At 55.0% G+C, this 16,483-nt stretch overlaps 1 protein-coding gene across 2 annotated transcripts in view; it reads left to right on the forward strand.

Annotated features, from left to right (window-relative positions):
* The window catches only part of CUL4A (cullin 4A), a 45,478-nt gene that overhangs the window by 21,543 nt on the left and 7,452 nt on the right, over positions 1–16,483 (forward strand). For both annotated transcript variants that reach the window (XM_047720474.1, XM_047720475.1), the window contains exons 9-17: positions 2,656–2,723; positions 3,857–3,975; positions 6,170–6,362; positions 7,658–7,762; positions 8,072–8,182; positions 8,263–8,348; positions 8,743–8,850; positions 13,474–13,587; positions 16,321–16,426. In XM_047720474.1, coding sequence (XP_047576430.1) covers positions 2,656–2,723; positions 3,857–3,975; positions 6,170–6,362; positions 7,658–7,762; positions 8,072–8,182; positions 8,263–8,348; positions 8,743–8,850; positions 13,474–13,587; positions 16,321–16,426 — 1,010 coding nt within the window. The remainder of the gene's footprint in view (positions 1–2,655; positions 2,724–3,856; positions 3,976–6,169; positions 6,363–7,657; positions 7,763–8,071; positions 8,183–8,262; positions 8,349–8,742; positions 8,851–13,473; positions 13,588–16,320; positions 16,427–16,483) is intronic.

Consider the following 16,483-nt stretch of genomic DNA (forward strand, 5'->3'; position numbering starts at 1 on the left):
TGAGGGGCTTGGCACCTTCGAGTTTAGAGACCGGGATCTGATTAAGTCAGTGGGCTGTCGTTGAGTGTCGGACAGTTTGGATTGTAAACCTTTTATTAGACTTCTGCAGTGGCTGGCGTTTTTATTTATGTTACTAAGTCCCATTATTTTCTCTTTTCATCTAATTTTGTTTGCTCTAAATTTGAAAATTGGAAAGTAGTTGGGGAAAAGTAAAAAGGGAAAAATTGTGAGAATGTCTGTTTCTCACTATGCACATAAACTTCATACTTCATTCAAGTGAGGAGAGGTAAGGACGGAAATGGGATAGAAAAGAGACTGAAGGGTACAATGTGCGGAACTTGTGACTCGCCTGGAACAGGCGGGATGAAAGAAAGAGGCAGAGTTACGGCGCTTTGCAAAGACAGGAACTAGAGGGTCAGGAGAGGAAGGGTCTCTTTGGACATTTGAGGGGCTGGGGAGCACAGCACCTGCGGACAGGGACAGTCCTGCTGAAGCCAGGCCAGCCTTGTGCGGGTGCTGTAGGGACACAGAGTCCCAGTGCGGGGGTCAGCGCAGGGTGCCGCAGGGGCTGGAGGCCAGCAGCAGGGAGGCACGGGGTAGGAGAGGAAAGGAGGAGTGGATGAGAGCACGGGTCAAGTCAGGGAGCTGCGGGGGCGGGGGGGGGTACTGGCACGGCTAGCACTGGGCACGGGGCTCCTGTTGTTTTTTGTGTGTGCTGATGCGCTCTGTACGTAGGCTCTATTTTAAACTGCTCGTGCCAATTTTAAAAATACGTTGCTTAGAAGAGCGTATGTAAATTCTCCAAGTAAGGCCTGCAGGGTGTCTCAGATCCAGGCCCAGGCGTGGGTGGGTAGGAGGAGCACTGCCCTGCTGCAGGATTCAGAGATCACAGAACAAAGTCATTTTCGAGGCAAGAAGGGGAGACTGAGGATAAATAAGCCAGCCACGGCAGCCTGAGAGCTGGGCTCAGAGTGCCGCATCCAAGGCCCCTGCCCCCAGTCTGAGTGTGGTGCACGGTCGCCGGGGAGAGCGTGCCTGAGAGCAGCAGGGCATTACCTCCTGCCGCACCTCGTGACCCGCAGCATGGCGAGGTCACTTGGCTGCCCCTGCCCCAGGGATGGCTTCTATGTGCCCCCAGGACTCCTGCCCCTCTGGGCGGGAAGGACCTGCTCTCCTGCTGGTTGGCAGGAATTCTCCCCAATCAGTAAGTTGTCACCATGGATTATGAGGTCAGTCTTCAGGCACCTGGGTGCTAAGGCAATGAGTTCCCCAGGACTGAACCTTTGGTCACAAGGAGTCTGTAGTATCTGCTCTTAGCTCGGGACCAACCACGGCACTTGAGCTACGGCAGGCATCGGGGGGACTGGCGGGGTCAAAACGGTGATGGGGTTTCCCACGCTGCAGAACCACAGTCTAGACCATGTCCTGCCTGGGAGCAGGGATTCTGTGAGCACAGGACCAGTTGCTAAGCACAGTCATCGGGGAAGTGCACACTGAAACCACAGCGCAGTTCGCTTCACACCCACCAGAACGGCGTTGTGGTTACAAAGGGCAAGCGGTACGCGGCCTCGGCGAGACCGCGGGGATGGCAGCTTCGTGCCCCTGCGGCAGGCATGGGAAGTGGGCAGCTGCCAGGGAGGATGGTCTGGTAGGCCCTCCAAGGGCTCCGCAGAGGTACAGGCCTTTCCGACGTCCTTGTTCTGCTGCAAACGTACGTTCCCACGATACTTGTCTACAGGTGGTCACAGCAGCGCTATTCCTAGGCTGCAGGTGGACGGCCCCCACTGTGGCCGGGCATGGGTCAGCTACACTGCTGGCCCTCCCTGCTCTGCCTCTGACCTCACCCCCAGAGCCCATGGCCCTGCTCCCCCTTTTGGAGGCAGACTGGGAAGGTGCTGGCTGGCCCCTCCTCCCTCCCTCCGCTACTCAGGAGGCCTGAGCTGTGGGCTGGAGCCAGCATTGGCCCTCCTCTCTCGAGGGTCACGGTACTCTGTCAGGAAGCTCTTTATGAACAAAGGCTCTGGAACGTGCCCCCGATGATAACCCTGGGGCTAAAGCACGTGTTCTGGTCTTTGGAAACAGCCAGGACGAGAGCAGCTGTGGGAGACGGACCCAGGGAGAGTGGTTTCACATGTCCCTGTGAGGGCAGCGGCCCCGTTAGCACAAGTTCAGAGGCTCACAGTATGTTCTGCGTGGCACTCGTGCCGCGTGAGCCTCATATCGGAGCTTCCAGAAGTAGGGTTTTTAACAAGCGGTCATGGGAGGGGACAACCTGTCCATGCAGAGGGCAGTGGGACCTGGAGCGGGGCGGGCCGTGCAGTGGAGGTCGGGGGAGCTAGGGTGCCTTGCGCTCAAAGGGCAGAGTCTCCTTTGGAAAACTGCCAACCGAGGGGCACCAGGCACTTGTCTGTGTGGGTGTCTCCTCCGCCCTGAACCCCTGTCTCTTGGTGTTAGTCGGTAGACAGTTTTTAGAAAGACTCCTGAGTCCACTGGGACGGCGGGGACATTGTTCTTGGCCGGAGGGAGTGGCTGTCATGGAGTCCACCTGGCTCTGGTGGAGTCCCGGGACGTCTGTGGGCACAGACCCCACTTCGTGACCGCGGGCCCAGGTCTCTCCCTTCACTTCGCCTCTGACACTGGCGTTTGCTCGTGCAGGAAGCCGCTCATCGCTTGTGTGGAGAAGCAGCTGTTAGGAGAACATTTAACAGCAATTCTGCACAAAGGTAGGTTTTTCTTAACTCTCCTGTCGGACCGAATGACAGTCCTTAATATATTAGGAAAGCAAACAACATAACGAGGGAAAGGACGTTTTGTATTGTAATGCGACAGTCACTAAAAATCTTTTTAAGAATAGCGAATGTGTTGGCTCTCAGGGAAAATGAGTTCTGAGAAGTAGTGAATGGCCTGTGGTAGGAATCCCACGGAGCGTCCCTTAGCCAAAGCTGCGGAGACACCGACCGCAGACGGCTGGCGGCTGGGGCCTCGTGTGGGGCTCGTCCTCCGTCGCCGGCCCGTGCAGAGCACCGTGGGTGTAGGCTGCTCGAGTAGGCCCTTGGGTTGTCGCGGGGACTTCCTCCCCACTCCCTCTGCGCAGATGATGCCACGTGGCTGGGGACTTGCACCAGAATGCGCATCTCCATCCTGGGTCTCCCGGACGAGCGAGCACGTGGCAGTGCTGACCAGGCCGTGCTCTCTCACACCACGTCCATCACGGTGCCCATAAGCCCGGGGGGACTATGACTCCACAGCCACCGTGGGCTGTTGGATTGGCTCAGTGTGCGCTCCTGGCTCACTCCTGCCCTTCAGAGTGTGCTTCCTCCCCTGGGCGTCTGAGTGGGCACGGCTCGCGTCTCCTAGCATGTTGTGCAGTGCGTCCAAGTGCTGGTTACCACTTGGAAGTCCTTGGAGCTACAGGATCTGCTTCAGGATGTTGGAGACCGTAAAGCTTAATCATGGGAAGGCTCAGAATTATAAACATAAATTAGAAATTATAAGAAAAATGAACAATCAGCTAAAAGATGAGACATGGTGACACACCCCCCCCCCCCCCCCGCCCCGCGACAGATCCGATCTCTGAGCGATAAACTACGTGATGGGTAACATGGGGCCGATTGGGGCGTACTGGTCAGGCCGCGGTGTGGGCGAGACCTGAGGGATTAAGGAACACAGCTGCCCGGGTGCTCAGGAAACGGCCCTGCCCGACAGGGTCAGGTCGGAGCCCGGAGACCGGCCTGCGTGCACAGAGCAGCAGCAGCCCCTGCCTTCTGCAGCGGCGTGCTGGTGTTTTCACGGTGCGTGCCGCGCCGCGCGTCAGTTGTGCTGACAGTCTGTGCTTCCGTCTGATGTGCCGCCTCAGGGCTGGACCACCTGCTTGACGAGAACAGAGTGCCCGACCTCACTCAGATGTACCAGCTCTTTAGCCGTGTGAAGGGCGGCCAGCAGGTCCTGCTGCAGCACTGGAGCGACTACATCAAGGTGCGTGGGGCCGTCTCGGCGGGGCCGTGGCTGTGCTGTCTGCAGGCACCATGGTTTTCGTGGGGCAGCTGCGTGGGTAGACAGAAGTCCTACACTTCCTTCCAGATTGCTGGCACAAACCTTTGTTTTTAAGGATGACGCCAGCAGTGCACGCACCGTGTACAACCAGGTGTGATGAAGGTCTGCCTTTCGTTTGCTCCCTGATCTGCAGGTCCAGTTCCAGCCATGATTTTCAAGGGTCGCCAATTTTGTGACTCTGCTTTTTAAACACCCCATGCCTTGGCCCATGAGAATTCTTACGCGTTTTGGTGTATCCCTTCGGTGTGTATGCCGCTTCATTTCCTAGCCACCCAGGACTGTGATTCTCACGACACTTTGGCGTTTCTTTCCATGTTGGCATATGGTTACAGGACGGCGGCAGGAGAGCACTTGTGTTGGAGTGCTCAGCGCCTGACCCTGGTCATAGGTTACACCCCCGCGGTGGGGGGACAGGTGGAACTGGGGCAGTCTGGAGAAGGTGGGTGCAGGGTACCAGCACTCATACCCCAGCTGCAGTGCTGCTCTCGCGTTGGCCCAGATGTTAGCATCCGGGGGAGCTGGTAGGCGAAGCGTATGAGGGGTCCCTTCACTTTCTCTGCTGCATGCAAACCTGTAATTATCACAAGGAAAGCTTCAGTAAATAGAAGGGGTAATGGGAGGCTTGCATGCCGCTGTGTGGACCAGTCCGAAAATCACACATCTGTGAACACGTGGACCTCTCAGGCACACACGCACAGACCCCAGACATGTGCAGCAGCGTGGGGGCTTCACGGTACAGGAAGTCTGATGGAGAATGAGGGTGTTGCTGTGAGCAGCCCCCAGGGAGCAGGAATGTGCACTGAACGCGGGAGGTGCCCCTTGACGAGTGTCAGTCTAGGCGGTGCAAGTCCGTTGCTGAGGGTCCATCGCAGATGAGCGGTCACACTGACAAAACACCGGCGTGTGGCCGTCACAGGAAAGCTGACCCTGGGCAGTCTGTGTGTTATTTTTAAATGCAGTCAGAGCAGAAGGGTCCAGAGCAAAAAGTCCCAGCCCTGCTGGCCGTACAGTGTCTGTCCACTACATCTGTGACACCCAAGTGCATGTGTAGGTTGTACCAAGGCCACGTTTCCAGAAACATACATGTTCCTTCTACTAAAGGACAGAAGTTGACTGAATACATTTTGAAGATCTCATTGGCTGTATTTGGTGATTCATGAACTGGGCAGCGAACCGTCCAGCAGGTAGAAAGCAGCCCCGGAGAGCTGTGCGATCCAGCAGACTTTTATAGGCAAGGGACCATGCTCTAGGAAGAGCGGTTGGTGTGGCAAGGTCACCTTCCTCCGGATGGCAGGGCTCTGTCTGGCAGAGGACCTCCGTGCTGGCAAGCCTGCTGATCGCTCTCGGGCTCCATTCCTTGGAGGGGAGGCAGTTCATCCCGGTCTGCTGGCCTGGGGCTGGGCACGGGCACTGCACTCGGGGCTGCCACCTCTGTCTTGGCAAACACATGAAGCAGGACTTGGACTCACACGATCTGTGCTGTTGGGGTGTGCACGCCTCAGGCAGCCATTACATGTTGGATAGGGTATGTTTGAGTTAGAGGTACAGGCTAACAGCTGAGCTCTTGCTGGCTGGCAGTGGGGGGGCAAGGAACACTGCAGTCAAGAAGTCCAAGTGGGTGTGTTGGGTTAATGGCGACTTCTGATTGAGGAATTCATATGTAAAAGGTTTTTTAAAAACAGTGGATACTGGGGCACCAGGGGGGCTCAGTTGGTTAAGCAGCTGCCTTCGGCTCAGGTCGTGATCCTGGAGTCCCAGGATGGAGTCCCGCATTGGGCTCCCTGCTCAGCAGGAGTCTGCTTCTCCCTCTGCCCCTGCCCCCCTCATGTTCTCTCTCACTCTCTCAAATAAAAATAAATAAACTCTTGGAAAAAAAAATAAGTAAATAAAAACTGTGCACACTAATTGATAAATTCTCCCGGAAGCAGAATTATAACACTGAAGCATTAATTGTATATTTGCTTAGTCTTTTGAACGTGCAGTGAATCTGTGAAACTTGAAATTCCTTGGTGATTAACACCAACAGTAATTAATTTACATGAAAGTATCGTGATTGAGAGCAGAAGTGTGTTACCATTGCCTGTGGATGAGTTGGTGTGTGTGCGTGTTCTTGTAGACTTTTGGGACAACAATCGTGATCAATCCTGAGAAAGACAAAGATATGGTACAGGATCTGCTGGGTTTTAAGGACCGGGTAGACCACGTGATAGAGGTGTGCTTCCAGAGGAACGAGAAGTTCATCAACCTGATGAAGGAGTCCTTCGAAACGTTCATCAACAAGAGGCCAAACAAGCCCGCGGAGCTGATAGGTAGGAGAACAGCCTTCCACACGGTTTTCAATACAGGAAAATAAGGCAGAACTCAAGGAAATGTTTTTTCCCCAGAATGTTTAAGCTCCTCTTGGGGAGGGGAGGGAAGGATTTGTGTTACACCGCATTTGGACACACGTCTTTAAAAACGTGCGCATTACGTTTGTATTAAGCATATGGCGTTTCTGTGAGGGTGAGCATGGTAGTAATTTTGTAAAGATGAAGCTTGACGTCACAGAAGAAAGGGACAAAACTTCTCTCGTGCACGTCCTGCACTAGCAGCTCCAGGGCTGTGTTCGGCAAAAACGAGCCCTGGTTCTGTCGTGATTTCAGCAAGTGATTTGTGCCCAGAAACTGGGTGAGGAGGATTTGCTCGACTCAAGTGTCTCTGGGTCGTGAGGGTGACCTGACTGATCTGTGGAGCGTGTTTACATGAAGATATACTCAGTCCCTACCTCTCTGTCCTCACATCAGGACTAAAGTAGGATAAAATCCGATGAGGTCTTAAAAGATAACATGGTTTAAGATGAAACCGTTTTTAAATGATCAGTTTATTCAATTACGTTGTCATAATACCAAAATATATTTCAGGATTTGTAGACTCGTCAGTGAAAGTTTTTAGGCAGAGGGCAAAGAGAGAGTAAATGCAGTGATTCAGCACTGGGCTTCCTGATTACTGTTGAGAGTATGTGATGGGAACGTGGGGTTCATCATGCAGTTCTCTGCCTTTGTGTGTTCAGGGTACTGGATAATAAAAAATTGTTAAGAAAAAACTAATAGAAGCAGCAGCGAGAGGGGCCCCTGGCTGGCTCAGACAGTGGACCGTGCAACTCTGCATCTGGGGGTTGTGGGTTCGAGCCCCACACTGAACAGAGGGATTACGTAAGAAAATCTTAAAAAAAAAAAAAAAGGCAACAAAAGAAATGCACAAGGCAGTTCAGTTTGGCCTTTATACCACTTTGTGGATTGTGGTTTCTCCAAAGACGAATATTCAGCTCTTGGCCAAGCCCCGGCGGCCCGCGGTAGATCCGTGCGGCCTCAGGGATGCCGCGTCTCAAAGGCAGGTCACTCCGGTCTTTGCAGCGGTGGTGTTGTGGAGCCCAGGCATGTGATTCAAGTATTTATTCTCACGTGATTTGAGAGTATTTATCTTAGAAAATCAGATTATCTGCCTTTTGTCTCTTAACAATGTCATTTTGGAGAGGTTCCAGTGCCGCCACCTGCTGTTTGTGTATGGAAGTTAGCGACTAGAAAGTTTTCAGTTCTTCCAATAATTTAAGCTCTTGATCTCACAGCAAAGCATGTTGATTCAAAACTGAGAGCGGGTAACAAAGAAGCCACGGACGAGGAGCTGGAGAGGATTCTTGACAAGGTCATGATCATATTCAGGTTCATCCACGGTGAGACGCGCCCCACGCTGTGGCTGTTAACACTCAGCATGGAGGGGAGCTTACCCTGTCCAGACTTCTGTCTGGGGCCCTGTCTTTCCTGGCGAAGCCTTTCCCGAGACATTTCCACTTCCGCATTAGCACAGGAGGTAGAGGGACGGCCGCCCGTCGATGGCCGTGCACGTGCTCTCTGGGGGCAGCGTCCCGGGAGCCTTCCGAGTTAGAGCCGCAGAGGCAGCGCCTAGACGTCCCGCAGTCGGAGGGAATGTTTGCGTGTTAACCGTCTGATGTCTTATGTCATTCTCATTTGGTTACAAATAGGGAAAGATGTCTTTGAAGCATTTTATAAAAAAGATTTGGCAAAAAGACTTCTTGTTGGGAAAAGTGCCTCAGTAGATGCTGAGAAATCGATGTTGTCCAAGCTAAAGCATGGTAAGTGTGGGGCCAGGCCCGTCCGCCGTGGCACCGTGTCCTGTGCCCGGTGCCACTCACGCCCTCTGCTTGTGCCCCAGAGTGCGGCGCCGCTTTCACCAGCAAGCTGGAAGGCATGTTCAAGGACATGGAGCTCTCCAAGGACATCATGGTCCAGTTTAAGCAGGCAAGCTGTGTTTTCGTTCAAGTAGAACACCTGTGCGTAAGCGGTCCCCCTTCACGCTGTGTCCGGCCTCGGCCTTCAGAGCGACACCTCGTGTCTCACGTGTTTGAGTTACTTAAATTCAAAATGAGAAAGAATAATCCCTAAAAATGCGTAACAAAAAATTGACGTAAACAAGTGCAGTAGCATCCCGTGTTGGTAACGTCACCAGAGAAGCAGGAAAAATGTCCCAAGTGACTTTGGAACAAGCGTTCTGTGGCTTCGTGGAATGTGTCCTCAGGACTCAGTACAAACGCGTGTTGAGCTGCATTTCGAAAATTACACCATTTACCTTTTCATGAACTCGTTGTTTTTGATGATATTCTACAATCCTTACTTTATCTTGTTTTGTTTCCAGTACATGCAGAACCAGAGCGAGCCAGGCTCCATAGATCTGACCGTGAACATACTTACGATGGGCTACTGGCCAACGTACACGCCCATGGAGGTGCATTTGACGCCAGAGGCGAGTGTCTGGGAGAGGGTCTGCCTGTGCTCGTACGTACGTCAGCGCCACCAAAGCGCCGTAGACATCCTGCACGCCAGCCAGGCAGGCACAGACGTGTTGTCTATCACCAGATATTTAATGAGAGGATTTTTAAATTGTACCATCAGAGATCCAGTGTCCTTATAGTCTCTGGAAAGCAGCAATGCTCAGGGACTGCCTGTGTCCCTGTCTGGCTCCTTCTGTCCCCTGGCTGACCGGGGAGAAGGCAGCAGCACAGGTGCTAGGAGGCAGTACTCGCTGGTTGTCCTTCCGTCCCAGGGTCGACACGGCGGGTCTCGTGGGCACCACTGCTCAGGGCTCTGTAGGTTAGCCACAGCTGTGGGCCTGCTGGGGATTTGCAGGTAGGAAGGAGGGTCCTGAGCTCGGGAACTTAAAGTCGGCCCCATTAATTATTAATACCAGGTGACATGGAAGAGGGCTGCTTCTGGTGTGGTTCCGGAAGTAAAAGGAGCAGGGACGAGGACCTTCTAGAAAGGCCCAAAAAGGCATGGAGTTGCGGGAGCTGGGAGCCCAGGTTGGAAACAGCCTCTGAAGGCTGCTTGTGTTATTTCCAAGACCATGTCCTCCAGGATTTTCTTGTTTCTCACCCTACTGGTTGCCTTTGTGGTTTTAGTTTTTAGTTTGTTTTTAATTTATTGTTGAAGTACCGGTGTCGTACCGGTGTCGTACCGGTTTACACATTGTCTTCTGCCTTTCCTCTGCCTCTGCTCTAGACACTGACGTTCCCAGAGCCCTTCAGCTCCCTTCTCAGCCCACACAGGCACTCAGACTCTAGCCTGTGCATCCCTGGGCCTGGGCACACTCGGACGTCCCGGGCTCAGCACCCCAGATGGCTCTCATCCCCTCCCCCTCCTCATCCCCGCCCTGTAGGGAGTGCGACTGTGTCTGCCGGTACAGAGGCTGTGTCCAAAGCTGCTTGTAGGCGCCACGCAACCCCTGCCTCCCCAGTTCCCACATTTTCCAGGGCCTCTGTGTGTCATATCCCAAATGGAGCCTCCTACAGCAAACCTCGCTTCCCCTCACCCCCTCCCTGTGTGCAGCAGGCCGGCCGGGTGGGTCCACCAGGCTGTGCCTCTTGGGGTGCTGCTGAGTTTTTTGCTTCTTGTTTCGAGGTAAGTGAAGATTTGGACGGACTTTCCAAGAATAGTTCAAAGTGTCCCCAGAAGCGACTTCCCGTGTCTCCAGCCCTACCGCCAGCGCTCCTCTCTCTACGTGGAAGGGTGGCATGCTCCTGCCGCGTGCAAGAGATGGTCTCCTACCCCTAATACCTCGGTGGGCACTTTCCCGGGCACGTTGCCGGGTCAGACCCCCGATACTGCTCTAGTGATTGTCCCGTGGGGAGCCCTGTCCTGTTTTGTCCAGACCCTGCCCAGTTAGCTGTGGCCTCCCTCCTCCGTCACCCCTGCACCATCATCTTTCTTTCCTGAGGCTCACATTTTCGTGAATTGTCTCTGTGTGGCGTGTGATGCAATTCCGGCCATGCTTGTCCAGCCAGAATCGCACCCGGGTTTGCTCGGTGCTACGTCAGGAGGCCTCTGCTGTCCATTGACACCCCCCCTTCTGTTGGTGGTGGTTCACGTTGTCGTTGGGTTACGGTGTTAGCTGGTGTCTCGACTGTGAGTAGTAGGTTTCCTTTTGTAATTTTGAAAGTCTGGGGGAAGATGATACTCTTCTTTTCCCGCAGACTCTCCTGCTGGGTAGCTCCTGCCTGAAGCACTTTCACCTTGACGAGGAGCAGCTTTCTCTGTACAAACTAATGGACCCCTGGTTACTTGCCTCCACGTTCACGCTGGCGCGCGTCTCGCTGGCCTTCTTACAGGCCCTTTGTCCTTCTACGTGCTTGTGTGGGTTTTTTTAGTACTTTTTCGTTTCCTAGCAAAAGATGTTTGAGGCTTGCCATACTCTGCCTTTTGAGAAAATATGCCTACAGTATGAATGTAAATAACGCAGTTGGAGGTGAAGTGTACCTACAGTTTAGGGCTTTAAGCTGTACAGTTGGGGGACACCTAGTTCGTTGCAGACAGAGCCTGCAGCCGTCGCGCTCCCTCCCATCCCCCACCCTCCCCCAGCCCAGACCTCGGCACCCACTAGCCCTCTGTCTCTGGGTCTCCTGTTCTGGTAGTAACATAAACAGAACCTCACGCTGTGGCCTTTGTGTTGGGCTGCTTCCTCTTGGCTTCCTGTTTTCAAGACCCGTCTATGCTGCAGCCTGTACCAAGCCTCCTTCCTTTTTAGGGCTGAGTGATACTCCAGGGTGCGTACAGACCACGTATTGTCCATCCATCTGTCCGTCCGCCCACGGATACTTGAGTTGCTTTTGGCTTTTGGCCGCTGTGGGTGTCGTGGTTGTGACGGGTGTGGAAATATGGGGTCCCTGGGGTCCTTGCTTTCAGTTCATTTGCAGTCCACGCCTGGGAGCAAGAGTGCTGGCTCACGTGAAGGCCGTCATCCCCCAGTTTCTGCAGTGGCTGCCGCTCCGCTCCCATTCCTGGCGGAGGCACACAGGCCTCCAGCGTCTCCGCATCCGCGTCCACATTTGTCATTTAGCTGTCGTAGCGGCAGAGAAGCAGCGTCTCGTTTTGGTTTGATCTGCTTCTCCCTAATGAATGACGACACTGTTCAGTGTCACTTCGCGTGCTCATCGGTCACTGTCGCTCTGGGAAGGACCGTCTGTGCGAGTCCCTTGCCCGTCTTGACACTGTGTCACCTGCCTTCCTGTTGCTAAGTCGCCAGAGTTCTTATGTATTCGGACACTGCATCTTCTACCAGGTGTGCGATTTGCAGATCTCTTCTCCCATCAAGTGAGCTGTCTTTTTCCTTTTTTAATAGTGATTTTTGCACAGAATTTTAGAATTTTGATAGAGTCTGATCTGTTTCTCTGTTGTTACTTTTTGGTGTCCTGTCTAAGAACTATGGCCAGCCCAAGGTCATGAAAATGCACTCGTATGTTTTCCACTGAGGCCTTTGTGGTCGTAGCTCCCACATGTAGGTCTTTGGTCCATTTGGAGCCTGGAGCTGTAACCGGCGCACGGTAATCACCCAGAATTAGCCGCCGTCCTCTCCCTCTTCTTGCTGCTGTCAGGAGTTAATCTCAGGGAAAACGTTTTTAAGAAGTGTGTCACTGTACTGGCTTTTTTTGTTTGGGGGTCGTACGGTATCAGATGCACATTCTCAGAGTCGCTGCCTTTCAGATACATACTGGAAAACTTAGAAACGGAATGACAGTCACTTCTGGGATTTGATGTTGATGACAGGTAACGGGCGTGGGTGATAGTTTCGAAGCGTGAGGACAGGTTTGCCACGCGGGTACAAGGCCGGTGGGCGTCGTGACTTGGAGGGAACGCACGGGAGGGGTGCAGGCAGACGGGTTCACTCCCTCACGCCTGCCGTGCGGCAGTGCGGCCCTGCCCCGGGCTCCCTGTCCAGTCGTTGTGACCGCTGTCAGAGGCAAGAGCAGCTGGAGAAGACCCGTGAGGAAGGCGTTCTCACAGGTGATGGGCGTGGTGGCGGGTTCCCACTGGAAGCCCGAGGGGGGTTGGCGTGGCGAGTCAAGTGGAGGAGGCCAGGAGAGTCCGGCGCAGTCAGCGGTTCAGATGGAGGGGACCTTGGCTAGCCTCGGGAGGGTTTCACTCTTGCTCCTTAGAACTTGGAAGCAGCCAAGGACGCTGACAACGGAATGAGCCAAGTGGCTGACACGGAGGGCCGGAAACTGAAGGTGCCACGGTGGCCGGGGTGGGCGGGAGACCAACCGAGGAAGGCTCCGAAGGACGGACGTGAGACAGACACGGAGGTCTAAGCGATGAGTGTCGTGGAGGGCAGGGGAGGCTGCCGTCTGCCGTCCGTGCACAGAGCTGTCAGTCAGGGTCATCTCGCTAGTTGAAGCCTGAAGCAGCACTCGGCTGTCCTGGGCAGAGCGGGGGACGTCCAGGGACCCGAGCACAGAGGGGGGGGGGGTGTCTGGCACCCCAGAAAGCACATGTGGAAATGCTGTCGGGGACATAAGAGAGCTTGTCTGTTAGGAAGAGTGGGGTGCCGGGGTGTAGACCGCACGGACACCTAGACAAGGAGGAGAGGCTCAGGAACTTGGAAGCAAGATCACAGCAATAAAGAACTGGGAGAATGTCTGGAAGGTGCGAGGAAATCCCAGAAAGTAAGGACAGAATATGCAAGCAGGTTCCCGGCATCTCGGCCCCGCCCTGCAGGGGGGGTGTGGGCGGAGCACCAGGAGCTGGTGCAGCGCGGGGCCTGTGGCCAGCATCTCTGGGGCTGTTCCCGGTGGTGCTGACGGTCTCTGCCACTGGCCCGGGGAGCCCAGTGTACAGTGTGGGCACTGCCGAGCGCAGCCTGTGTGTCCATCAAGTGCCACTTCCGGCAGCATCGCAGGCGGGAGAAGACCCTGGTGTGCCGATGGCGCACAGCTCCAAGGGCCGTAGGTTAGTCCGGAACCACGGCGGTCAGAATACAGAGCTGATCTTTCTATTCCGCTGAGAAAACCTACAAAAACTCTGTGAGTTGCACAGTACGTGGTCTTAGATGACGGTGTTACTGCGATTACATGTGCTGTTTTCCTGCACTTGGCAGATGGTTAAACTTCAGGAAGTATTTAAGACGTTTTATCTCGGAAAGCACAGTGGCCGGAAACTTCAGTGGCAGACGACACTGGGACATGCTGTTCTCAAAGCAGAGTTTAAGGAAGTAAGTTCTTTGTCTGGTTCACTTATTTTTTATAAACAGTTACTAGCATTTTTTAAATTGTGGTTGAGCTTCAGTAACAAACGAAAGATCATTCAGTATAACAGCACTGGCTTTTCCGGGTCAATAGAATGAAATAGTTGAAGGGTTGATTCTCTAATCAATAAACGTCAATAAGAAATCAATAAAAATAGAAAAGCGTGTACCTAGCTGAAAAAGGAGCAAAGGGAGGCTGGCTTGGGCGGCACGCGGACCGGGACCGGAACAGCAGAGAAGAGGAGCACGGCCTCCATGAAGATGACACGTAAGTCCGTGAAGCGTCCGTGCTTTACAAAGAGCGAAGGATAGAGGTGGCTCGTGAAAGCCAAGCTAAGAAGATCGAGTTCAACGAAAATATGTTCTACTTCTCTGCGAGTCAAAGGGTTACGTATTAAAATGCAGTAAAATACCACATTTTAAGTGCAGAAGTGATCGAGGCTAAAACTTCAAGGAGCAGCGCCTCTCACTAGTGGGAGCGTGGGAGCGTTCGGGAGGGCCATTGGCATAGCCTGTCCAGCCTCTGACGTCCCAGGCCTCGTCATAGTAGTGCGGGTACTGGAAATTCCTCTTAACGGGACGTTTGCTCAGAGCAGGAAGTAAGCCTGTTTGTCTCAGTGCTAGCATCAGAGGGAACGTGATGGGAGAGGAAAGTGCACACCGTGATGACAAGCGGTCACGAAACGGTGCCTTCGTGTTACTGGTGACTTCAGTTCTGTAAATAAGATTTGATGGGATACGCCAAGCAAAACCTTGACAAAAGTTCTGCTTTGCTGCTGTTACAACGTACTAGTGCATTGTATCCTGTGGATGAGGCAAACATACATACACGACGTGTAACTCACACATACCCTGACCTGCCTCTGCACAACTGACCCTCCCCCACACCCCTGCAGCTTTCCTCCGCATGGCGCTCCCTGTGTGCGTGCTACAGCGTGCGTGCGTGTGTGCTCCCTGCCCGCTCAGCGCATGTGTGTGTGCTCCCTGCCTGCTCAGCACGTGCGTGCGTGTGTGCTCCCTGTCTGCTCAGCGCATGCGTGCGTGTGTGCTCCCTGTCTGCTCAGCGCATGCGTGCGTGTGTGCTCAGCGCGTGCGTGCATGTGTGCTCCCTGCCCGCTCAGCGCATGCATGCGTGTGTGCTCAGCGCGTTCGTGCATGTGGGCTCCCTGCCCGCTCAGCGCGTGCGTGCGTGTGTGCTCCCTGTCTGCTCAGCGCATGCGTGCGTGTGTGCTCAGCGCGTGCGTGCATGTGTGCTCCCTGCCCGCTCAGCGCATGCATGCGTGTGTGCTCAGCGCGTTCGTGCATGTGGGCTCCCTGCCCGCTCAGCGCATGCGTGCGTGTGTGCTCCCTGCCCGCTCAGCGCGTGCATGTGGGCTCCCTGCCCGCTCAGCGCGTGCGTGCGTGTGTGCTCCCTGCCCGCTCAGCGCGTGCGTGTGTGCTCCCTGCCCGCTCAGCGCGTGCGTGCGTGTGTGCTCAGCACGTGCGTGTGTGTGCTCAGCGCGTGTGTGCTCCCTGCCCACTCAGTGCGTGCGTGTGTGCTCAGCGCGTGTGTGCTCCCTGCCCACTCAGTGCGTGCGTGTGTGCTCCCTGCCCGCTCAGCGCGTGCGTGTGTGCTCCCTGTCTGCTCAGCACGTGCGTGCGTGTGTGCTCCCTGTCTGCTCAGCACGTGCGTGTGTGCTCCCTGCCCGCTCAGCGCGTGCGTGCGTGTGTGCTCCCTGCCCGCTCAGCGCGTGCATGTGTGCTCCCTGCCTGCTCAGCGCGTGCGTGCGTGTGTGCTCAGCACGTGCGTGTGTGTGCTCAGTGCGTGTGTGCTCCCTGCCCATTCAGTGCGTGCGTGTGTGCTCAGCGCGTGTGTGCTCCCTGCCCACTCAGTGCGTGCGTGTGTGCTCCCTGCCCGCTCAGCGCGTGCGTGTGTGCTCCCTGCCTGCTCAGCGCGTGCGTGCGTGTGTGCTCAGCGCGTGTGTGCTCCCTGTCTGCTCAGCACGTGCGTGCGTGTGTGCTCCCTGTCTGCTCAGCACGTGCGTGTGTGTGTGCTCCGCGCGTGCGTGCATGTGGGCTCCCTGCCCGCTCAGTGCGTGCGTGCGTGTGTGCTCCCTGCCTGCTCAGCGCATGCGTGCGTGCGTGTGTGCTCCCTGTCTGCTCAGCGCGTGCGTGCGTGTGTGCTCAGCGCATGCGTGCGTGTGTGCTCCCTGCCTGCTCAGCGCGTGCGTGCGTGTGTGCTCCTTGCCCGCTCAGCGCATGCGTGTGTGCTCAGTGCGTGCGTGCATGTGGGCTCCCTGCCTGCTCAGCGTGTGCGTGTGTGCTCCCTGCCTGCTCCGCGCGTGCGTGCGTGTGTGCTCCCTGCCTGCTCAGTGCGTGCGTGTGTGCTCAGTGCGTGCGTGCATGTGGGCTCCCTGCCTGCTCAGTGCGTGCGTGTGTGCTCCCTGCCTGCTCCGCGCGTGTGTGCGTGTGTGCTCAGCGCGTGCGTGCACGTGCAGGCCTCTGCTGTGGGGACTGGTGAATAGAAGCAGGAGATGCTGTGAGGTCCAAAGCCCAGTTTCTCTTTATTCTTGTATAGTCCGTTGCTGCTGCTTGTTTGGTGGCTGGTTAGTAGTTCCCTAGCCCCACACCCCATACAGTTTGAGAGAAAAAAGAAACCTTTTCAGCTTTTCCATAGATTGTGCAGACCACTCCCCACATGCCGTGCCCATTTTCTTTCAGGGAAAGAAGGAGTTCCAGGTGTCCCTCTTCCAGACGCTGGTGCTTCTCATGTTCAACGAAGGGGATGCGTTCAGCTTTGAAGAAATAAAAATGGCCACGGGGATAGGTAAGAGTCCTACTGTCTGGATGAACGCGTGGTTTCTGCATGTCCTTGTTGTGAAAA

Source organism: Lutra lutra, chromosome 3, assembly GCF_902655055.1.
Source record: "Lutra lutra chromosome 3, mLutLut1.2, whole genome shotgun sequence".
In the NCBI taxonomy this organism is placed as follows: Eukaryota; Metazoa; Chordata; class Mammalia; order Carnivora; family Mustelidae; genus Lutra; species Lutra lutra.